Source organism: Ambystoma mexicanum, chromosome 2q (assembly GCF_040938575.1).
Source record: "Ambystoma mexicanum isolate Mex_15411 chromosome 2q, UKY_AmexF1_1, whole genome shotgun sequence".
NCBI lineage: Eukaryota > Metazoa > Chordata > Amphibia > Caudata > Ambystomatidae > Ambystoma > Ambystoma mexicanum.
The window spans coordinates 1,479,751,903-1,479,776,532 of record NC_090924.1 but is presented as its reverse complement, the minus strand read 5'-3'; the positions used below and the strand labels follow the sequence as shown (position 1 = coordinate 1,479,776,532).

Sequence of the window (24,630 nt, the reverse complement as noted above, 5' to 3'; positions counted from 1 at the left end):
TCCGAAAAGGTCTACCGCAAGTTCCTCCCACACCTGCTTTGCTAATGTTGACATTTGCAGTGGGTTTGGGTGCAGAGGTGGTGCTACTTGCACACAGATGTGGCAGCCCCCACGATGTCTTCTACCAGTCTGTCGAGCTGTGGAAACCACACTTTTTGCCTGAGGAGGCGCTTTGTTGCAACCACTCCTCTGCGTCCTTCGTGAGCCAAATGCACTGTCTTCTCTCCGAGTGTTCTCGGAATGATCACCTTGCACCCTTTGAGCACTATGTGTTCGTCCACTACGGTTAGCTCTTCTCTGACTTGATCGAGCCATTTGACATCTTCTCGTACAGTTTCCGCTTCTGATCTTGCTTGCTGCCTCATGAGTGTTTTCTTGTTCGTTTCCAGGCAGTTTCTCACGATTTTGAAGGCCGGGTTTAGCTCTGATTGTGTGGACAGTTCTGCCCATCCTACCGGCAGTGGTTGGAGATGATGTATTACATAATTTATGTATGCATCTGCGATGGAGGGCTGCGATTCGGCTGATTCCGTTGGATGACGGGACAAGTAGTACGCTGGATTCTCTTCCTTGCCAGGTCAGTGCTTCACTGTGAATTTGTAGTCCTGTAGACGCAGACCCCATCTGGCTATCCTCGGGGGCATTCTTGCTTTGGGGTCGCCATAGATGGTTAACAGCGCCTGATGATCTGTGACTATCGTGAATTCCTTTCCGAATAAGAACAAATGAAAATACTTGCACGCCCATACCACCGCCAGGCTTTCTTTTTCCGCCTGGGAGTACGCTTGTTCAGTGGCAGTCAGACTCCTGCTGGTGTATGTAAATATTGGATGGGTCTGTTGAGTCTTTTTGGGTGAGGATGGCGCCGAGTCCCACTGGGCTGGTGTCAACAATTATTTCAGTGTCCCGGCGAGTGTCAAAATAAGGCATGTCGTCCACTTGTGAGATGGCATTACGGATTGCCTCAAATGCTTTCTGACACTCTGTTGACCAGATGACCGGTGTGTCTTTGCATGTGAGCAGGTGCAGGGGATTGCTTACGGTGGCGTAGTCCTTCAGATATCTCGAGCAGTAACTGGGCAGCCCTAAGAAAGAGCGTAAATCGGTCGTGGTCTTGGGGGGTGGGGCTGAGTTAAAGGCTTTGACTTTGTCAGGGTCAGGGCGCATCCCTTTTTCCGAGAAGATGTGACTAAAGAATCTTAGTGACCCTTTTGAGAATTCACATTTGGCCTTGTTTAACATGAGTCCTGATTCCTCCAGGGCCTGATAAACCCTGTGCAGTCCTCCTGCGTTTTACAGTACACCAGTACATCGTCTGAATAGTTCAAACAGTTTGAGACGTGCCGAATTACCCTGTGTATTTCTTCTTGGAAAATTTCAGCGGCTGAAGTAATGCCAACACTGAGTCTCTTGTACTGGAAGATGCCGAGGTGAGTTACAAATGTGGTGATGTACCTGGATTCTGGGGCAAGTTCAATCTGGTGGTATCCTTTCATTAGATCTAATTTTGAGAAGATCTTCGCCCCATGGAGGTGGTGGATCATATCCGTGATTCTGGGTGCTTGGTGTCTCTCTCTCTCGATGGCAACGTTGTCTCTGCGCATTTCAACACACAAACGTATGGATCTGTCCGGGGATTTTTTGGGAACAGGGACAATGGGTGATAACCAAGGCGTGGGGCCCGCGACGGGTTCAATCACGTTCATTTTGATGAGTTTGTCTAGTTCATCCTCCACCTGCCTTTGAATGGTGATTGGTATTCCCCGATAGTGTTGTGCTACGGGTTTGACGAGTGGGTTGATGTGAAGGTGCACTTTTCTGTTCTTTAGCTTCCCGAGACCCGTGAACAGTTTGGGGAAAGTTTGTTTGATCGCCTCTGGTTTGGCAAAGTATTTGTGCGCCATAAGTTGGTACAATATGTGCACTAAACCCATGTCCACTGCCGTCCGAAAGCTAAGAATGCAGCCGCTGTTGGCCTCCGTTTTCAAGATATGCAGGGGAATTTTTGCTGTGTGCTCTTTATGAGTGCACCATGCCGTGATCGTGCCTTCACATGGTAGCGGGGTTGTGGCACCGTAGGGATATATGTCTAAAGAAGCCTTCCTGATTCTTGGCGGCGGTGTGAGCGACTCATATGCTTGTTCACTAATGATATTGACTGTTGCCCCTGTATCAATCAGGAATTTTCAAGGGTTGTTATTGACCTGCAATGTGAGGATTGGGCTGTGTTGGGTGGCTGTGGTGTTGTTGAGGGCCCACACGTATCCCTTTTTCCTCTGGTCTTCTTCTGAGGATGGGGTGTCACTGCTGGTGGGGGATCGCATCTCGATGTACCTGACGAAGCGCCTTCTTTGAGAGTGTCTGGCCCCTTCTGACGGTCGTCTGTCCTCTTGTGAGTAGAAACTCCTTCGGTCTCTGTCGTCTCTCCTGGTGGTTGTGCGTTCACTCTCTCCTCTATTGCCAGGTGGGCTTTGGCGGGTGTTTCTGCGCCTTTCTTGGGTTCGCTGTTTGCCTGAAACGGGTCCTGGCGCGTTTTTGCAAACTGCTCTGTAGTGATCCATTCCCCCACATGCAGCGCATTGTTGTCCTATTGCGGGGCACTCCCCCGCATGTGGGTATTCGTATCCGCATTTGTAGGACATGGCGTCAGGGCTCTTTCCGCCTTGGTTGGGGGTTGCGTACAGTTTGTTAATGACGTCCTGGTTGCCTGTGGGCTGTTGTATGGAGACTTTGCCCAGGTTGTCGAGTTGTGACTCCACCGCTGCTTCCATGCGGGCCAGCACTAGAATTTCTTCAAATGACCTTTGTTTTTTTAGTAGTTGTATGTGAAATGGTTGGAGAGACATCCGGCAATGACTTGTGATCTGAGTGCTTCTTCGTTCGAATATTTGTGAAACTCGCAGTATTTCAGTTTAATGCGGAGGCACATGACGAAATTGTCTATGGATTTGCCCTTCTTTTGTCTGGTGTTGTGAAATATGTGGCGATCATAATCAATGTTAGTGTGTGGTGTGAAGTATTCTGAGAGTTTGCCGTGGAGTTCTCCATATGTCACCGTGTCCACATTTAGTAGTTCACCTGCAATGTCTCTCACTGCCGGCCCTACTGCCATGAAAAGCGTGTCTTAGAGTCTTTTGTCATCCGTTAGACCTATGGCTCCAGCATAGAATTTAAAATCACGGAGCCATGTGACCCAGCGAGGCCCTAAATTTGAGGTGTCTCGTATTTCAAATGGGCTTGGCATGTGAATGATCTATGACGTGCCGCTGGCTGTCTGTGCCGGTTCATCATTTCCTTGTGAATTGTCTGCACCCCCTGAGGATGACGCTGTTGCCAGTGCTGGATCCGACATACTTGCGTGGGGGTAGGTATGTCTGAGGTTTTGCGTTTTGTACTTGAGTATTTATGGCTGCGCTATGTGTTCTTCCTGTCTTTGTCGCTGTGAAGGTATTTGTAGTTATTTGCTTCCTATTTACTTTCTTGGCCTACCCTCCTCGTGTCTCACGTGTGGGGCTCACTTGTGGGCCAAATGGCTGGGCTTCTGTGGGGGCTTACCAGCTTGAGTCACTTCTCTTCAGTGAGAGTTATTTGCGTGTGGCATCTGGGCAGTTCCTCTGTACTTCCACTGCTGAGCGCCAGCACGTGTAGCTGTATCTGGGCGTGGTCGGGGAGCGCCGCCGTGTGTCTGCCTCTCTGCCGGAGCGCTCTCTCCTCCTCAGCTGACAGGCTTGTTGGCCGTTCTTGCGGGGCCCCCGCGGTGCGTTCACCGTGGGTCAATGGGGGTGTAGGCCAGCGCCGGTATCTACGGGCGCGTCCCCCGAGTTGTTTTCATTGGAAGCACGCCGACGCGCTATACTGCCTGACGGCAGGCCTCGTGTTGGCGCGGGCGGGTTACTCGCCCCTCGTCGCCATTGTTGGAACCCCTCATGGGTTCTCAGGCGCAAGCTGCACAAAAGGACGCGGAGCCAGCGTGGAGCACAGCTAACTTTATTTTAACACACGTGGCAACTGCCGAAGCCCGGATCCCATCCCTCCCTAACCCCTGCATAACATCCTGTCCATTCCACGCGAGGGCCGCAACGACGGCCCGCCCGCACAACGATGTAGACATGCGGACACTAGAAGCTAAAGGCAGCAGTTCCTGCAAGTCAACAATAGGCCTCAATAAGACCAGTGTTCCTGGGAGTACTGGAAAACAGGATTGAAGAACTCAACAGTTTTACCTGCAAACGGGCAAAAGGAGCTCCAGATAAAATGTACTGTGTATTTACAGGCCACTATCAAGGCAAATCACAGCTGATGCAATTGCAAACACACTGTTGAATTAGCAGGCTATTGGGGACAGCCAGCTAAAGATTAGAGAACTTGCCAACACTTAGGGAGCGGAAATCAACAAAGCCACAACTAAAGTAGTGTTGAAGGAAGGATCCCAAAATAGTGCGGTGTGGGGACAGAAAAGCAGCCACACAATATGGCATGCACTTCATCCTCTACAACAAAGTACATTCTAGAAAGAGTGTGAGATCTCTTAGCCTCTGCCAGGGGAGATACACCCCAGGACAGTCCTGTACTTTGCGCCAAGCTTGACTATACGTTTCTGAGGCATATAAAAGTGGGACGGTACATTCAAGCCCTAGCGGCTTAATTTGCCTCAAGTTCCTTAAACATGTTCCGAGTATACACATATGAAAGTGTCATCAGTGAGAGAAAGACGGGGACGCATAGTTCATGAAAGGATACAATGATACAGGAAAATTGAGACTGCAACGCTCCAAGCCAGGCCTACCAAGACAGGCCAATACCAGAACAGTTCACCTCTGCCCAGAGAATACAGCTAGACCAGGAGAATAGCCTGGAAGCCTTGTTTAGGCATCCCAAGGACAGTCACCTTACCTCTGACAGGTTGGACAGTTCACATCTTGGCATTTCCAGTGAACTGGATAGTGCCGGACTTGCATCCTTCAAGCCTGGTGGACATTTCTTGCCTATCAATTGATTGCCATGGATTTTCCCCCAACAATATGGCAGCCAGCTCCATGAAATGATGGACCAATTAGAAGCCAGCATGGAAAAAGCATTGAACCAAACACATTGGAAAGGATCTGGACTGTCGGATGCTCCATAATGTATACACCCAGGTGCTACAGCGCCATATTGTGTCGTAGCTCCCGAACCCAGGTTTTAAGCTGCTCCCGGAATCACTGGTGCAGTTGAGGTATGAAAGGAGGCGTGTCTACTGGAAACAACCCATCACTCTCTGCCCTTGCATTAAAGACACCATCAATGCAAATCACTTTTCTAAATCTAAGGAAATGTATCTGTACCCATACAGCCCCCACCCCCTTCTCTTCTACACTCATCAGATATACCCTAGCTGCTTAACCTAGCACTTACCACCTGGTGACTGCACTACCACCTTTAGTTATTTATTTTACTTATTTATTTATTCTGTTTTTCTCCTCTGTTCCGCAATTATCACCTCTCCCCCGTTCCATGCAATTTTCCCCCTTTTTCCTCTCCCATGCACTTGCACGTTCCCAATCTTACTGGACCTAGTACGATTGTTCATAAAAAAGAAAAGACCCAGGACGAGACTGCGCCCAGTTTCAAAAGATGATTTAATATGTAGAAGTGCCCTTTATGATGACATGTGTTTCGGTCCCTTTATAGACCTTTCTCAAATCAGGGCTAAAAATATATGTTCAAAAAATAAGTGCCAACAGTAACAAAAACATTATGTTAAATAACATATTATACATAAATGGAATGCAATTGAGACAATGTGACATGTTTGATTAAAGAAAATCATAATGCAAAAACCCAAAAGTAATAAAAGCAAAAAAAAGTAAAAAACCAGACAAAAATAGGTTGGGGAGTGGGAGGGACAGAGAGGGTCATGAGATAGGTACAAAAAGCTTAGTTAGTTTGTACTTCATATATGGTCACATTCTTAATTTAGAAGTATAGAGTGAATATTATTGATATTACCTCGGTTTCTCTAGTGCCCCTTTATTTTATTTTAACAGAGATTGTCCGCTCTTCCATTGTCGGGTTAGATCCCTTGAAGAAAGTAAATGTATCATTTAGCGATAATGCTACTAAAGATTGCATGCCTAATAATCATGTTCGGGTAAAGCGGTTCCACCCTCCGCCCAGAGTTTCATTAGTATATTTACAGTCAAAAGGAATTAATCGGTGCGCGTTACTAAATTCGCATCTAGCACCATCCTTCTATTTAAATCCATTATTCAAGCATTCAGTGATCCACAGTGTTGCCAACTTACTCTATTTAAAGATCTACATTAGCATTTCCTTCCTCGCGTGTAACTTATATTAGCTCATTCTATATGTTCGCCTTGTTATTAAGAGGTTCGTGCTAGCATACATGCCGTCTTGGATCAGGCGCGTGCTGCTTTGGTGCAACGCACTCAGGCTCGCGGGATTGAACTTGTACTGAAAACAAAGCCGTCGCACTCATGGGACGGTCTCTCACCTTTTACTATCTGTCTCGCGTTCGAGCGCCTGTAACGAAAGTCCGTAGGGGGCGTCTGATGGCGTCCCCTTCCTTGTTATTCTGAGGCTTGGTGGCTATGGCAACGGACTCCAGAGTAAGTCCCTTTTCCATGACGAGGGCCAGTGTTTACTTTTTGTAATGCGGCGGCCATTTTAGAGCAATGTATTATACCATACTTAGTTAATGTCCGACTTGTCCAAATTCTGTTACTAATTCATTATAGATGCTGCTAAAGATTACTGATTACTTACAAGTATCAAAGCAAGGCAAATATAAAGCTAATTAAAGTTAAATTCAATACTGATTCATTTATATGGTATTAAGATTTACTGATTACATAAAATTACAAAAACTGAGGAACCACAAAATATGAAACTAATAAAAGTTAAGTACCTGCCTGCTAAGAACATTGTATATTTTCCAATTCATCTGATTGTTAGATGGCATTATCCCATAGTGTACGCACCATCAATGATATTTAGCGAAGTTAAATATTGCCTGATGCCAAATTTAAGTCCCGACAGCTGTCAAGTACGTTTATGCTCCAGACAGAGACCTAATTGATATAGTGTGCCATTAGTGCGCCAAACTGATGGCCCTGATCATATTATTTACTGAGTTGTTGGATTAATTAGAACCCAAAGAATTTTGTCCTGTATCCCGGCCAGTCTATGAGTTATTACAAATGTTATGAGTTATTGCAAATGTTATGAGCATTTAATCATAATTGTTCACTTAGATAGTGAGGTCACCGGGTGCACCACAGTGCAGTGAGGTCCCTTTTCTTTAACGAAAAGACACCATTTCGTTGTCCGTATTTAAGCCGAGAACTGTGGAATTCAATTTACAAATTGTTCTTGCCTCTGCTTGTCTCAGTTTCTTTTCCTTGTTGCCACCTCTTTTACCCAAAGAGACTTTCTGGAAACCAATGAATTTTATGTCCGTCTTATTGTCCATTTGGTGCCTCTCTTGCCAGTGGCATGCCAGTGGTAATTTTGGGCCTTGACAGCCAATTTTGGTAAAATGTTCTCTAAACCAAAACCTTAGTTCCCTGATCATACTGCCGATATAGATCCGATTACATACACATATGATCCCATAGACCACATGCTTTGACCTACAATGGATGGATTGTAAAATGTTTAGCTTTCTATTATTGGTGCCAGTAAACGAGTCCGTTTCGTTGTGTGCATGATCCACATTTCCTAAATCCATTCGGTGTTGCTTTTAACCAGTTTGATGATTCCTCCCTGGGAATGGGAGGTTCGAGGGACTCAGTTTATTCTTCAAAGTCTGTGCCTTTCTATAGATGATCTTGGGTTTCTCATCCACATTCTTCACAATGTTCTCATCCAGCTTGAGAAGGTACCAATGTTTAGCTAAGATTCTATATAGGGTTCTATGGTCACTACTGTATTTGGTGATGAAGCCAATCGTGGGTTGTTCTGTCACTTTTTTCCTGGGTAGGAGTGTTTCTTCATGAGTTGTTGCTAGGCTTCTCTCCAGAGCTCTCTTCACACAGCGTTCTGTATATCCTCCTGCCAGAAATCTGGATGTTAGTAGTGTGCATTCCTTTTCAAAGTGGTTCATTGTCTGACAGTCCCTCCTGGCCCTTAGGAATTCCCCTGAGGGTATATTCTCAATGGTTGATCTGCGGTAGCAGCTTTCTGCATGTAAAGTCAAGTTCACTTCCGTGGGCTTCCTATATGTGCGAGTACTAACTTGATTGTGGTCAATGTATATTGTAAGGACCAAATAATCGATGCTTTCCTCATGACAGGCACCTGTAAAGTGTATGTCCATTTCATTTTGATTGATCCTCTCCTTAAATTCTGTAAATTCTGTGGTTGTACCTTTCCATACTATTAGTACATCGTCGATGTATCGCATCCAGTGCACCAGTTGTTTTTGATAAGCTTTGTCTTGATAAATGACTGTGTCTTCAAATAGTCCCATAAATATATTGGCCAAGGCCGGGCATTTTTGGTGCGCATCGCCACGCCCTTGGTCTGTCTGTAGAAACAGTTATTAAAGTTGAAGATATTATATTCGAATGTCAGTTCCAACATTTCTTTTACCATTAGGATTTGCTGGTTTATCGATGCAGAGTCTTCCTTGAAAGTGATCTATTGCTCTTAGTGCCCAGGTATGGTGAATAGATGTATAGAGGGCCCTGACATCTAAGGTTGCTAGTTGATAGTTTTTTTCCCAAGTCACATGTTTAAGCTTGAGAATAACATCTGTGGTGTCCTTCAGGTAGGCTTTCAAACTCATTGCTCTGGGTCTTAAGATGTTATCCAGGTATTGGGAGATGTTCTCTGTTGCCCAACCTATTCCACTTAGGATAGGTCGAGCCTTATGGTATTTGGTCATATTCCTTGTGAACTTTTGGAAGAAAGTACATGATAGGTGTTGTGGGTTCTTTGATGAGAAGGCAACTTCTCTCATCGTCCGTAAGGGGACCCTTGTCGTGCCAGTTCTTAATTCGTTGCTCCAGGTTCAGTACTATTTGTTTAGTTGGATTAGTTGGTATTGTTACGTAGCTGCCTGGGGTATTCAGGTGTTTTCTGGCCATCTCTAGATAATCCTCTCGATTCATAATAACAATGTTCCCCCCCTTGTCCGCTTCTTTAATTACAATGGAGCAGTCAGTCTCTATGGTCTGGAGGGCTTCTAGTTCCTTGCTAGTTAAGTTCTGCTTGGTTTTTGTCTGATGTCTTTTCGAATCCGTCTTGTAGAGGTCCTGTGATACCGCCTTATAAAAGGTGTCAATGATATTATCTGCTGCAAATTGGGGTGCAAATTTCGAAGCTGGTTTCAGCTCCTTGGTCGGTAGAGTGTCTGGTTCCACATTCAGGTCTCGTAGTACTTGAGTGATGTCATACTCTGCAGGCTCTGCAATGGATCTTAGTGTATTTCTTCTATTTGTTTAATGCTTAGATCACTTGGTGATGTTTTAGTTATTTGTTGATAAGTGCCTGGTGCTTCAGTGACAAAAAACATTTTAAGTTTTAATTTCCGTACGAACGTGAATAAGTCAATGGGTCTCATTACGACCCAGGCGGTCCGGAAATAACGGTGGCGGTAAACCCGCCGCCACCGTTGTTTCCGGACCGCCTGAGTCCGACCCCTGCAGGCGGGAGGTCATGTTCCCGCCAGGTCTGACCTGGCGGGTTTAACACCGCCCGCCTGCAGGCGGACGAGGAAACACCGGCAGCATTACGAGATGCTGCTGGTGTTTCCATGATCCCCATTCCCATCGAGTCCCATAGGACTCAATGGGAATGGGGATTAACACCATTTCGCCTCCGTGATTCCCGGAAAACCGGGGTTGTAATGCCCCGATAATTCCGGGAATCACGGAGGCGGAATGGTAATACAAGTCCGGTGGTAACCAGGCGGTTTTACCACCGCGGTTACCGCCGGACTCGTAATGAGGCCCAATGTGTAGATCAGTCTCATTATGCTTCGTTGTTGGGGCGAATGACAGTCCTTTATTGAGTAACATATTTTCCTCCAAAGATAAGGTTCTTCTGGATAGGTTCAGGACAAGGTTCTGTGTTATTTTGTTCTGTTTGTTTCTTTTGTGCTCACTCTGGTGAGCCTTTTGTTTGTATTTCCTTGTGTTCCTGGATTGGTTGGATCTTGTGCCCCCCCTCCTTCCTCTCCTCCTTCGTACATACTGTAATCACAGGTAATTGAAAACGGACCTGTTTGGGTTGAAAATTCCTATTACCTTTCTTGTACCTTTTTTATTTGATTCATAAAATCCAGAGGTTGATCTTCCACTTGTGTTATCTTTTTCTGCTGTTGCATCTGCAGTGGGTGTTTCTCCCTCAGAGTCAGCATCTGAACGTGCGGAGGATGTATTAGGTGTACTCGTCATTGATCCAGATGCCGTAGTGGAGTTGTATTTAGCTTGGAAGGTGTACACCGTGTCTTCCTTATAGTTTCTTTAATCTCTATAGTGTTTTCTAAAGTTTCCTTAGTTTGACTTTGTCTTGGTAGATTTTAAGAATGTCATGCATGATGTTATAGTTTTTCTCTTTCGTTGTTTCTTGTGAGTTCTTTTCTGCAATTTCTTTTTTGTTTTGTCTATTAGTTCTATTGTTCTTTTATGTTCCCGTGTCGCATGTTCTATCAGAAGTTCCACCATTTTATTAGAGCTACCATTGAGGTTCTTCACCCACATCTCCGCCAAATCATTGTCTGAATCATTGTTGAAGTTCGGGAAGATCAGAATATGTAGACCTCTGGGAATTAATTCATTTTTAAGGTAGTTCTCCAGGGATACTATTTCCCAGTATTTATCTATTTCCTTCTTTGAAAGTCTCTCCAATTTGTAGAATAAAGATCTGAGGTCATCTTGTTTTTGTATAGGATTGAAAAAAGCATGCTTATTATTCCCCTTCGGTGTAAAAATATTGGCAGTTTCTTCCTGCCTGTTTTTTGAGATACTCAGCCATTTGTACTGATGTCTGTCTGCCGTAGACCACAACCTGGAATCACAAAATTTCACCAAATCTTGGCTATGTTGGTCCGGTCTAACATGGCGACATGTCAATTCGATTAGTACGATTGTTGTTTTTTTTGTTCTCCCTCGTTCCCCTCCCAATACCTGGTCGCGCTCTGAAACACTTGTGTTCGAGCGTGATATAAATAAAATATATCATATCATAAATGACTGAGCATGTTCCTGCCACCAAGGGGTTGATCCTACTGAAGCCAAAGCTCACCCCCCTACACGCAAGCCCACACACTCTCACGAACAGTGATACAGATTGTGACCATAGGGAGTGGTAGAGGTAAATAAAGGGGATAGCACAGAATTGTGGTACGTACTTAGCTTTTTCCTGAGGTCTGATGTTTCATGTTGATTGACGTTGGTAAGTGTGACATCTCCAATACTTATATTTGTGGTGATGTCTCTATTATTAACACCTGTAATAATTGAACCTAAACAATATACATGCCATGCTGAGGCCTTAACCAATCAATTGAAAAAAACATTACCCAGTGCAAATTCAACCCCCTGAAAAAACAGAAAAGGAGGCAATGTCTTGCAACCGTGAGCGCCTCAAAATATGAGGTTGTGCATTTCCTCAGTGGAACTGCAAAATCAGCTGTTGAGGGTGTAATATTGTCAGCTTTAAGGGATACTTTTTAAGTTTGGTCCATCAAAGTATATGGTCAGAATTCTCCTCCAATGCACAGTCACTTCCTCAGCTGCCGGACACAGCTTCCTCTGGACGTGTTCATCGGCCTTAGCTGGAAGTGATCTACTGACAATGTACTGGTATAAAAGAAATCTAAATGCCTCTAAGGTAAAATGTTCTACACGTATTTATTACTTTGTCACTCTAGGACACAATAGTATGATAACCTTGTAGGTTAGATAGGTCTGTATTTATCGTCATCTTTTCAGGCTATTACATCTAGGACATTATTTTCATTCAAATGATGACAACACATAGATGATACAAACAATAGAACCATCTATTAAATATCAGTCAAGTTTACCAATATTGACTAGATGAATTTATTATTTTAGGAATATCGAGTTTGTTTTGAGTTGCTAATATGATTCTAAAGTGTTCATCTTCCTGAGGAGCCATAGAAATGGCGTAACACGCAATGAGGTTTGAGGATAGAAGATTGACGATGGAATGATGGACAATAAGGATTGAGCATGTGCGCGTTTTTGTTAAAAATTAAGAACTGAAGATAGAGAATTGAAGGTGGAAGAATTTGAAGATCTTAAAGCGATGATTGAAGACCAAATTATCCTTACTGAGGACTTATAATCAAACATTCAAGAGTCTTGTATACATTGAGGATTGAAGTATTTAAGGGTCTATAAAAAGATAGAGGATCCAAACCTCTGCAGAGAACTGAGGACTTTAAGCTGTATGATCAGAGCTGATGACTGATGGTCATGTACCAATTAGTTGATTGGACATAGTATTATAACTAAGAAACCTGATGGTTTTAACTGGTCATAAGACTATCTAAAAAAGGTTTCTTTAATTTGAAGAATAAATTTGATATCCCAAATAATCATTTTTTTTTATTTTTACATAAACACGTCTACTAATTTTGATTAAATATAATTAGATTATATTTTAACCAAATGCATACAACGATACACACACTAAAATATTCTCACTAGGTTAATGGAAATCATAGCCAGGATTTCTAGTGGATCATGTGCAGCATTATTAATCAAATTTTTATATGACTGTGCACATTTAGCACTTGAATCCCGATAGGCGTATTCTGCCTAGCACTAACAATCAAATCACCATTTTCAATATAAAAAAATTAGGTAATATATGATTACTATTGATTATTGTTGTTTTAGTGACCTTGAGAAAGATGATATTAATTATAGCATGTTTCCCCATCAGGTCCTGTCGCCCTTATCCAAGGGATTGTTCCATAAAGCCATCTCGGAGAGTGGGGTGCTGACGTACCCTGACTTGGTGGTCAGTGATCGAGAAGTCCTTCAGGGCAATGCCAAAGTAAGTTATGGGAAAAGAGGGGAAGTAAAAAAAATTACAAATGAACGGGTGGAAGAGAGTGTGTTGGTGATGATGGAGGGTTATGAGAGATTTGTCAACGTAATTTCTATGTGGGTGCCGAATTAAAGATGAAGATGGTTAAGTGAGCTTTTGATGGAAGTAGAGATAACGATGGGAGTGGGTTACTGAGTTCTGTGTGGGAGTCGCTATAATGACTGGGCGGGTTATCAGGGCTGTTTAAGAGGGATTACCATGAATTAAATGAATTAGAAAAGTTCAAAGGACAAAAAACGAAAGTCATTTGATTGAAAATGACATTCAGTTTTCACTCCGTGGGGGGAGGGGATCAGTGGTGTGCCTGCTGGAGGGATCAGTGGGGGAGGGGATCAGTGGTGTGCCTGCTTGAGGGATCAGTGGCATGCCTGGAGGAGGGATCAGTGGGTGGAGGGGATCAATGGCGGGCCTTGGGGGGAGAGAATCAGTGAGGGGAGGGAATCAGTGGCGTGCCTGGGGGAGGGATCAGTGGGTGGAGGGGAGCAGTGGCGTGTCTGGGGGAGGGATCAGTGGGGGAGGGGATCAGTGGCGTGCCTGGGGAGGGGATCAGTGGCGTGCCTGCTGGAGGGGATCAGTGGGTGCCTGGGGGATGGATCAGTGGGGGGAGGGGATCAGTGGTGTGCCTGGGGGAGGGCTCAGTGGGGGGAGGGGATCAGTGGCGTGCCTGGGGGAGGGATCAGTGGGTGGAGGGGATCAGTGGTGTGCCCGGGGGAGGGATCAGTGCCTGGGGGAGAGAATCAGTGGCGTCCCTGCTGGAGGGGATCAGTGGCGTGCCTGCTGGGGGGATCAGTGGGGGGAGGGGATCAGTGGCGTGCCTGGGGGAGGGATCAGTGGGGGGAAGGGATCAGTGGCGTGCCTGCTGGAGGGATCAGTGGGGGAGGGGATCAGTGGCGTGCCTGCTGGAGGGATCAGTGGGGGAGGGGATCAGTGGCGTGCCTGCTGGAGGGATCAGTGGGGGAGGGGATCAGTGGCGTGCCTGCTGGAGGGATCAGTGGGGGGAGGGGATCAGTGGCGTGCCTGCTGGAGGGGATCAGTGGCATGCCTGGGGGAGGGATCAGTCGGTGGAGGGGAGCAGTGGCGTGCCTGCTGGAGGGATCAGTGGGGAAGGGGATTAGTGGCGTCCTGCTGGAGGGATCAGTGGGGGGGAGGGGATCAGTGGCCTGCCTGCTGGAGGGGATCAGTGACGTGCCTGGGGGAGGGATCAGTGGCGGAAGGGGATCAGTGGCATGCCTGGGGGAGGGATCAGTCGGTGGAGGGGAGCAGTGGCGTGCCTGCTGGAGGGATCAGTGGGGAAGGGGATTAGTGGCGTCCTGCTGGAGGGATCAGTGGGGGGGAGGGGATCAGTGGCCTGCCTGCTGGAGGGGATCAGTGACGTGCCTGGGGGAGGGATCAGTGGCGGAAGGGGATCAGTGGCATGCCTGGGGGAGGGATCAGTGGGTGGAGGGGAGCAGTGGTGTGCCTGGGGGAGGGATCAGTGGGGGAGGGGAGCAGTGGCATGCCTGGGGGAGGAATCAGTGGGGGGAGGGGAGCAGTGGCGTGCCTGGGGGAGGGATCAGTGGGGGAGGGGAGCAGCGGCGTGCCTGGCGGAGGGATCAGTGGGGGGAGGGGAGCAGTGCCGTGCCTGGGGGAGGGGATCAGTGGGGGGAAGGGATCAGTGGGGGGAGGGATCAGTGGGAGAGGGGATCAGTGGGGGAGGGGATCAGTGGCGTGTCTGCTGGAGGGGATCAGTGGCATGCCTGGGGTAGGGATCAGTGGGGGGAGGGGATCAGAGGCATGCCTGGGGGAGGGATCAGTGGGTGGAGGGGAGCAGTGGCGTGCCTGGGGGAGGGATCAGTGGGTGGAGGGGAGCAGTGGCGTGCCTGGGGGAGGGATCAGTAGGGGGAGGGGATCAGTGGCGTGCCTGCTGAAGGGAATCAGTGGGTGCCTGGGAGGGGGGATCAGTGGGGGAAGGGGATCAGTGTCGTGCCGGGGGGAGGGATCAGTGGGGGGAGGAGATCAGTGGTGTGCCTGAGGGAGGGATCAGTGGGTGGAGGGGAGCAGTGGCGTTTCTGGGGGAGGGATCAGTGGGTGGAAGGGAGCAGTGGCGTGCCTGGGGGAGCGATCAGTGGGGGGAGGGGTCAGTGGCGTGCCTGGGGGAGGGATCAGGCAGCATAAGAGGCTACCTGGAAAAAAGAGTAGCATGTGTTTGGGTTATGTGTAGGGTTATCATGCTGCAAGTGAAACCCCTGTAGAGGAGGGGAGTAGCTACAAGAAAAAAAGACAATATTAAGAAAGTGAGGAAAACATAAAACCAAAGAAAAAAGCTTTACTTACCGTAACTCAACAGACAATATTTGGCGCAGCAAACTTAAAAAGCTCTTCATTATTAGCCGAAGGTGTTAAATTTACAAATTTAGATCTATAAATATGTACCCCTTCTGATGAACTGGCTCAAAAAGATGGAGAAACACGTGTCGAGGAAATCAAAGTAAAGAGGGAATCACTATGAAATGAGGTTGAATGTGAAAAGATATAAAAAGAAATTGATGAACAATGTTACATGACATATGAAGAAAATCTGTAACAGTTGATGAAAAACTGCATGAGAAATCTACAATACAATACATTTCGGGCGCAAAACCAAGGAAGCTCAAGTTTTCATTTCGTTCAGTTTTACTGGGCAGCCTCAATAATAGAGCATCCAACCTTTGCAGCCTATAATTATCAAACCACTAGCCATTTAAAATGTGAAGAGATTGGCCAACAGCTGCCTATAGGCTGCATGAACTATAACTAGTATGTGCTTGGAGTCAGAGCAGGAAGGCATTTGGAAGAGGTTAGAGCTGAGGGCAGAGTGACGTAAAAGTGGAGACGTCCTGGAAAGAGGAGAAGACAAGTGGCGAGAGGAACAGATAGGTGCACAGAGAGTGAAAGAGAGCTTGCAGAGGAGGGTGTGAGTAACCAGAAAGGGAAGAAGACAAGGCTCAGTGAGAGTAAGGAGAAAGTGCAGAGAGACCCAGGGAAGGGCGGAAGGAGAGACCCAGAGCAAACCTGGAGCAACATCTGGAATAAGAGCCTGGAGGTTGGAAGAGGCCAGGAATGTGCCACGTGGGACAGTAGCTAGTGGGAGGAGGAGCAGGACAGGAGTTACGTAATAATGGGAACCGTTAAGCAGGGAAAGAAAGGAGAAGTTGAGCTGAATAGAAAGTTGGAGATTTGAAGAGCTTTCAAAGAGAGAAGGGAGGTGAAGGAAGTCCTTGGGTGTTCTGATCTTGATGGAACACCTCCGTCCCCAAGTACCATACAGGCAGAATGGCCAATCACCGCCTGTGCAATCTTTGAGGCCACAGGTGAAGTGAGCCGTCAATCTGGAACCAGGAACGCCGGAAGGACCCCCTGGGCGCTGTAGTGCAATAGATGGTTATCAAACAAGGTGCAGTGATGATAATGTCATATGAAAACAAGTTGTAATAAGGTTTACCCCAGTGTAATGTAAACAAGGCCGCAAAGGATGGGATGTATCAGGGGATCAACAGCAGAGCCAATGGGTCGGTATCCAGTGAGGCTTGGATGACAGTTCAACACCTGGGTCAAGATGAATCTGCACAAGAGTCCAGAATCCAAAAACGAGATCAAAAACCAGTGGTTACAAGGCCAAAAAGTTCCAGGCAAATGGCAGTCCGTTATGCAGTCCGTTGAGAGTATCTGGGGTCAATACCAGTAGAAACAGATCCAGGGCAATGGTAACAGATGCAAGGAGAAGGACAAAGATAAATCCGTGAAGCAGTCCGTGGTCGTAGAGCCTAAATATCCAATGAGATTAAAAACGCCAACAGTCCTTAAGAGGCAGCTGAGAAGCACTGACTTTGTGACTTCCGATGCTTTTAACTGCTAACAACAGTTACATGAAGCGCATCACAGAAGCGTGAGGAAATCATGTGCCAACAGATGATGAATGTGATTGGTAGTCATTCATCTCACATGACGCGTGAATCTCCGTGTTCCTCAGCGGTAATGCAGAAGTTTCCATGGAAGTTGCCACAGCACTGAGGGTCTAAAAACTCCCGGAGTGCCAGTCAGCGCTCTCCGTTGTCGAGCGGAATGCCGTTTCTTTGTGCCATGATGAGAGGTGACTGTCGTGCCAGGTAGGTGCGGGCTGATCTGTGTAATTGTGGATTGTTTAACAATGCGTCGACTGGGAGACCTGACATTGGGTGAGAGGAAAGGGCACCCCAGAGAAGGAGCAGAGAACAGAAAAAAGGCAAGAACAGAGAGACGAGGAAGTTATTCAGTGCAGGACGGTGTGAGAGATGGGGCACCTGACCAACAGACTGGGGAAACCTGGGAAAGGCCTCTCACTTGGAAACAGTTCTGAGTAGCGGAGAAGTTCTGACTCTACTTTGCTGTGGTGGTTAAGGTCCAACGACAGGTATGAAACCCGTAGATCAGAAACAATGATGGTCAATCCCACAGGCATAGGAGGCCGGGCGAGTGCCAGTGCCAGTCCAGTGTTATTGAATGAAGGCAGAATCCTTCTGACCTTTTTGAGGAATTGAGAGAGACTTTTGTGCATTGAATCTTAATGAGAAAGGATCCTGTTTTGTGTTTCTTATTTTCCCTCCGGAAACTTGTTGGGCTACTCAAGGAGAGAAAGGGAGAAAGGTTTCTGCAGTGGCCCCGGAAAGGTGTGGAGATGAGAAAACCTGGGGCATAATTCCCTCAGGAGAAGGTCTTATGTGGTCTGTTGCGTGAGGGAGGAGGGTTTTTTGCTGTTGGGAAGAAACCATAATCCATTTTAATCTTCGGTTGTTCTGTATGGCCTTTTACCTCAAAATTGACCAAAACCAAGAATAAAACCCTGCTTTAAGAAGCTGTCTGTGTCCAGCATCTCACGTTATCCTGTGGGAATGGCTCGTCCATGAAGCAGTCTTTGGCAGATGTGTGCTTGAGTACAGTCTAATCTCTTCCTCCAGGTGGCAGTGCGCGTGGAACCACAAGGCAGGCTTCTGGCCATCTCTGCTGGATGATAACACTTTATTTTCCATATAAAAAAACAATTTTTATACATACATTTTCACCATTGCGCACAATGTGATTGTACGATATCAATAATAAAAACACTAATGTACAAAAAGATCTCAATTTACAGATTAAGACAAACATCCTAATGCTAAAACACAAATAAACCTTATGATAGGGTGAGGGGAACAGTGTAATTGATGTTAGAATCACAGAAGAAACATAAATGATCTCTGTTCAATTTCCAAGTGGTCATCACTGTCTGTTGTATTAATCTCAGCTGCTAAAAAGACCACTGTTCCATCAATAAGTACAAAACACAACAAGACTTGTTATTCTAGTCTTACAGGATTGTCGACATGTTTCGGCTCCATTTTTAATGAGATGCCATCCCTGGTGTCATTTTCAAGTTGTTATACTGGCCTTCTTCAGGACACACAAGTATTTTTATATGTTGTATTGCATAGATCTTCTATACCCCCATGGTATGGCAATGGTCGCACTCTGAATTTCCTAGTATTCTTAAAAGGAAAAAGATGATCCAACCGATAGTCATTCACAGGGGTTTGGACGGCAAGCCGTTGAAGGAGTTATTGGATAGTAAATTGCGTCCTGTTATAGATCTTATTAATTCTTTTAAGAAATCTATTTTGCATACTCTTAACGATTATTGATCACTCTTTTAGAGAGATCAAGAGCCGGTTTGTTGAGTTGTTTGCCACTGCCCCATGCCCTATTAATGCTCCTTCTGTATGTTCCGAGGTTGTGCATGCTGAAATGGACCCGGCAGTTAGTGAGAAAGAGCCCTCCATTATTGTTAAACAGTCTTCCACTATGATTAGACATCCCCCCAGCGTCAAGGTGGACATCTGCCCGCAGAGGCAGGTAGTTAATTGCCCCTGAAAGGGAACTAAGGGTGTGAGGCATTGGACCTATCATCTGCAGCAGCACTGTAACTATCATTTTTACACAGATTCCCGTGTTAGTGTTCTGGCTGTGGTGACAGACGTGAACATAAAACCTGCTACCCGATATCATTTTTATTTTGGGTCCTAGCGTAGGCCTGCCAGGGAGAGAACCTTGAGAGGTTCTCCTGAGGACTTGATAGAAGAAACTATCACCCCAAGTCCACAGGACTTACTGTTATTGCAAGACAAAAAGAGAAAAAGGGGAAACCCAAGGCTCCCAGCAAGAAAACAGCAAGCACCCCTGTTACCACAAGGACATCACAGAGACTGTCCAAAGTCACACCTCTGACTCCTCCACCAGCTGGGGCTGAGTGTGAGGTCCAACCCTGTGTGGTTCAACCACAAACTGAGGAATCAAATCTGGAAGAAGATCTTACTCTGGTTGGAGATTTGGACTTCAGCAGAGGACAAAGAGAGTGTCCTACTCTTGAAGGTCTCTGCCTACAGGCAGCTTCTCAGCGCGATGGGAAAGAGCATGGGAAGTATAGGCTGCACTGGGAAGATGGCCTGTTCTACAGTGAACCGACAGCGTCAACCCCTGGAGACTGCAAAATACTTGTAGTACCTCTAGTGAACCGACTCCAGTTCCTACAGTTAGCCCACGAGATACCTTTGGCTGGTCACTTACGTTTTAAGAAGACCAAGGAAAGGCTCTCCCTTTACTTCTACCGGCCTAAAATGGGTTCCGAAGTAGACTGTTCTGTAGGAGCTGTCACACTTGCCAAATCTCTGGCAAGAGTGGAGCCAAGAATGTGGCACGCTTGGTGCCTCTCCGAGTGGTGGGAGTTTCTTTTGAGAGGGTCGGGATTCACATTGTTGGTCCTCTTGATCCTCTGTAACGCTCACATGACTCCCACGGAGGCGCTGGCCTGGTTCGCGCTGCTGTGACCTCTTCTAAGGTGATGCGCAGGGTTCGAAAGACGGACTTCACCGGGCCCCCAAATCTGGCTTGTCTGGCTCGCAGAAGTATCCTTCTGTAGCGAAAATAAGGGATTAACTGTCTGCGGGGTAATGCAATCGGCCTACCACTTTCCCCTCTCACCCTCCTCGAAACCCTTCTGTGATTCCTCGTAGCGTCTCACCTTAGGGTCTGGAAGGACGAGCTCTCCATCCTGCTTCTGATGCAGGGGCGCGTTGGTATCCAGTTACTTCACTGGATTTTCGGATTGGTGAGAACCAAACTTGCTTGACTTCCAGGTAAGTTTTTGATAAGAGGTTCCCCTTGTGTCCATGCATTAATGTACTAATGCTAGTGTCTTTTTCCCCATAGGGGCTGGGGTACGGAATGCCGGGGAACAGGCACCGACCCGATATGAGAGGTGAAATCCTTGTAGAAATCAGGTAAGTCTTTAATGAGCGTTTTTTGGTAATGTCTTTTCATTCGCTCATTAACGCTGATGTCTCTTTTTCCCTTTAGGGGCCGGGGTCCGGAAATGCCAGGATGCGGCGCGGACCCGAAATGGAGAGGGAATGAATCAACAGGTAAGTCTTAACATGGAGATTTAGCTTTCCTTATTCCCTTCTCTCTCTCACCTTTTGTTCTGGTCTTTTTCTCCCTAGGCGCTGGAGCGTGACTGCGAATCCGGATGATCGCTGCTGAACATGGAGGCGCCCTGTAAAGGTGAGTGGAATGCGGCGCTGCAGCGATCGACGTGATGAGCTTTTAAATAAAAGTCTTCCTTTTCAGGATTGTCGGCGAGATGTCTCCGTGATGCGGTTTTAGCAGGTAAGGACTTTTCCTTCTTCTGTTCTCTTCTTCTCTTCCTTTGCAGGTGATTCAGGATGCTGGCAGGCGTGGCAGAAGTCAGGATGCAGGAGCAAACACGGTGAGCATCCAGCTGCTAGATGCAGAACAACGCGAAGCACGTGTGGCTGTTCGGGTGGGGTTTAAATAGCCTTGGAAGAAGTTTCAGGTATGTATCCTTCCTTCAATCAGGTATGTATCCTTCCCCGACCACGCCCGGATGGTAAATTAGTCCCACAGGTAAAGTAGTTCCTTTCAGGCCTCAAGGAGGCCGGGATCCTGCAGCATGGTCTGCATCAGGTAAGTGCACCCAAGCATTCCCATAATGAGCCTGGCGCCGACTGATGTTTTTTATGAGCCTGGCGCCATGGGCGCCAGGACACTGTCCAAAGGGCCCCTATATGGGGTTGCTGGGTCCTTCCTTGGGGACTGGATGTCTGCTTTCGGGGACGCAGGGCTTGAACCGTCTCACCGGGTGCGGGCATCATGACAGCACTCCCCCCCAAGGCCCCTCCCAAGGTTGTTCCCACTGGGGGTTTTGGTTTGTCTGGGAAGAGTCGGTGGAATTTCCTGACTAATCGAGGTGCATGCACATGGTCGCTGGGTTCCCACGACCTGTCCTGAGGTCCGTACCCCTTCCAATCAATTAGGTAGAACAGTTTTGACCTAAACATTTTTGAGTCTAAAATGTTCTTCACTTCGAATTCGGGCTCCCCATCTATTACAATAGGTTCTGGAGGTTTGAGTAGTCGGGTTCCGGGTACCACTGGTTTCAGAAGTGACACATGAAAAAAACGGGTGAATTTGCATACTAGCTGGTAAATCAAGTTTAACAGCCACTGGGTTAATTATTGCCGTAATAGAATAAGGTCCCAGATATTTTGGGTTAAAAGTTCGAGGCCCTTTGAGTGGTAAATGTCTGGTAGCTAACCACACTTGATCCCCAATCTGATACGGAGGTGCTTCACTCCGATGTAAATCAGCATTCTCCTTGTATTTTCTCTTGGCTTGTTGTAAATGTGTAGTTGCCTCTTTAAAGGCTTGGGTAATTGTAGAATGCAGATGTTCTACTGCAGGCATTCCGAGGTTCTGAGGTGAGTCAAGGTTTGAGGTTCGAGGGTGATGCCCAAACAAAGTATAAAAAGGATTGTGGCCAGTTCCAGAGTGTACCGAATTATTATATGCGTATTCGGCTATCCAAAGAATGTCTTTCCAGTTGCTTTCAGATTGCTGTAACATACACCGTAAGTACTGCTCAAGGGTCTGATTTGTCCTCTCGGTCTGACCATCGGTCTGAGGGTGGGGACTGGTCGATAATCTTACGTCGATCTGCGCCATTTGACAACATTTGCGCCAGAAGTGGGAAATGAATTGGCTTCCCCGGTCAGAGATTAGTATAGATGGGAATCCATGTAGCCGAACAATATTTTCGAGGAATTCTTTGGCTAGGACAGAAGCTGAAGGTAAACCTTTCAAAGGAATAAAGTGGGCCATTTTGGAAAACAAATCCACAATTACCAGAATAGTATTGTACCCCGAACAAGGAGGCAGGTCCGTAATAAAATCCATTGATAGGGTGTGCCAGGGTGCTGGCGGAATGTCTAGAGGTTGAAGGAGACCGGCTGGTCTTTTCTTTTGACTTTTATTTTGGACGCAAACACCACAGGACATCACAAAAAATGTAACATCTTTTCGCCAAGAGGGCCACCAAAATTGTCGTTTCACCTTTTCCTCTGTCTTGACAATACCGAGTTGTCCCTCTATTAATGTATCATGATAACCGGAAATAACTAGTTTGTGTAATTCCTTATGTGGCAGGAATAAGCGTCCTTGGAAATAAGGTAAACCATTATCTATGGTAAAGTCTGATCCCTTTTGTATCCAATCCTGTAAGGTTGTAGGATCCAGGAGTTGTTTCACTCTGGCTTGAATGTCTTCAAGCGTCTGTAACGAAGTCATGCCTAGAATCCTCTGTTCGGGAATTATTGGTACTGGTTCTGAGTTTGTATCAGATTCTCCCATTCCAATTCGGGATAAGGCGTCTGCTTTGCCATTCTTGCAGCCAGGTCAATAGGTAATCACGATATCAAATTCAGCGAAAAACAAAGCCCATCGGAGCTGCCGTGATGACTGAGCCTTGGCGGTTTTCAAATACTGTAAATTCCGGTGATCAGTGATCACTGTGATGATATGTCGAGCGCCAAACAGATAATGCCGCCAGGCTTTAAAAGCGGACTTAATGGCTAACAGTTCTTTGTTCGTGATTGCATAATTAACCTCGGGTGCTGAGAATTTTCTGGACCAAAATGCTACGGGATGCAGTTGGTTGGTTTTGGGATCTCTTTGGGACAGGACAGCTCCCATGGCTAGGCTGGATGCCAAGAATAACCTGAAACTGTGGAGCCTTGATTACATCAAACACAACACCCTCCCGATGGCCGTTGGGACCAATAAGAGTCACCTCAGTAGTGGAATGTGTTACCGGTCCAGAGGCAATTTCAGTTCCATCGACTGTGGTGATGACATCTTCGTGTTCTGTAACGCTCACCTGACTCCCACGGAGGCGCTGGCCTGGTTCGCGCTGCTGTGACCTCTTCTAAGCTGATGCGCAGGGTTCGGAAGACGGACTGGACCGGGCCCCCAAATCTGGCTTGTCTGGCTCGCAGAAGTATCCTTCTGTAGGCGAAAATAGGGGATTAACTGTCTGCGGGGTAATGCAATCGGCCTCCCACTTTCACCTCTCACCCTCCTCGAAACCCTTCTGTGATTCCTCGTAGGGTCTCACCTTAGGGTCTGGAAGGACGAGCTCTACATCCTGCTTCTGATGCAGGGGTGCGTTGGTATCCAGTTACTTCACTGGATTTTCGGATTGGTGAGAACCAAACTTGCTTGACTTCCAGGTAAGTTTTTGATAAGAGGTTCCCCTTGTGTCCATGCATTAATGTACTAATGCTAGTGTCTTTTTCCCCATAGGGGCCGGGGTACGGAATGCCGGGGAACAGGCACCGACCCGAGATGAGAGGTGAAATCCTTGTGGAAATCAGGTAAGTCTTTAATGAGCTTTTTTTGGTAATGTCTTTTCATTCGCTCATTAACGCTGATGTCTCTTTTTCCCCTTAGGGGCCGGGGTCCGGAAATGCCAGGATGCGGCGCGGACCCGAAATGGAGAGGGAATGAATCAGCAGGTAAGTCTTAACATGGAGATTTAGCTTTCCTTATTCCCTTCTCTCTCTCACCTTTTGTTCTGGTCTTTTTCTCCCTAGGCGCTGGGGTGTGACTGCGAATCCGGATGATCGCTGCTGAACATGGAGGCGCCCTGTAAAGGTGAGTGGAATGCGGCGCTGCAGCGATCGACGCGATGAGCTTTTAAATAAAAGTCTTCCTTTTCAGGATTGTCTGCGAGATGTCTCCGGGATGAGGTTTTAGCAGGTAAGGACTTTTCCTTCTTCTGTTCTCTTCTTCTCTTCCTTTGCAGGTGATTCAGGATGCTGGCAGGCGTGGCAGAAGTCAGGATGCAGGAGCAAACACGGTGAGCGTCCAGCTGCTAGATGCAGAACAACGCGAAGCACGTGTGGCTGTTCTGGTGGGGTTTAAATAGCCTTGGAAGAAGTTCCAGGTATGTATCCTTCCTCCAATCAGGTATGTATCCTTCCCCAACCATGCCCGGATGGTAAATTAGTCCCACAGGTAAAGTAGTTCCTTTCAGGCCTCAAGGAGTCCGGGATCTTGCAGCATGGTCTGCATCAGGTAAGTGCACCCAAGCACTCCCATAATGAGCCTGGCGCCTATGGCGCCAGGACTGATGTTTTTTATGAGCCTGGCGCCATAGGC

The 24,630-nt window shown here is 46.8% G+C and overlaps 1 protein-coding gene across 1 annotated transcript in view; it reads left to right on the top strand.

Annotated features, from left to right (window-relative positions):
• Positions 1 to 24,630, top strand: part of LOC138570297 (cocaine esterase-like) — a 955,042-nt gene that overhangs the window by 212,450 nt on the left and 717,962 nt on the right. The window contains exon 6 of the mRNA XM_069649071.1: positions 12,922 to 13,035. Within this exon, the coding sequence (XP_069505172.1) occupies positions 12,922 to 13,035 (114 nt within the window). The remainder of the gene's footprint in view (positions 1 to 12,921; positions 13,036 to 24,630) is intronic.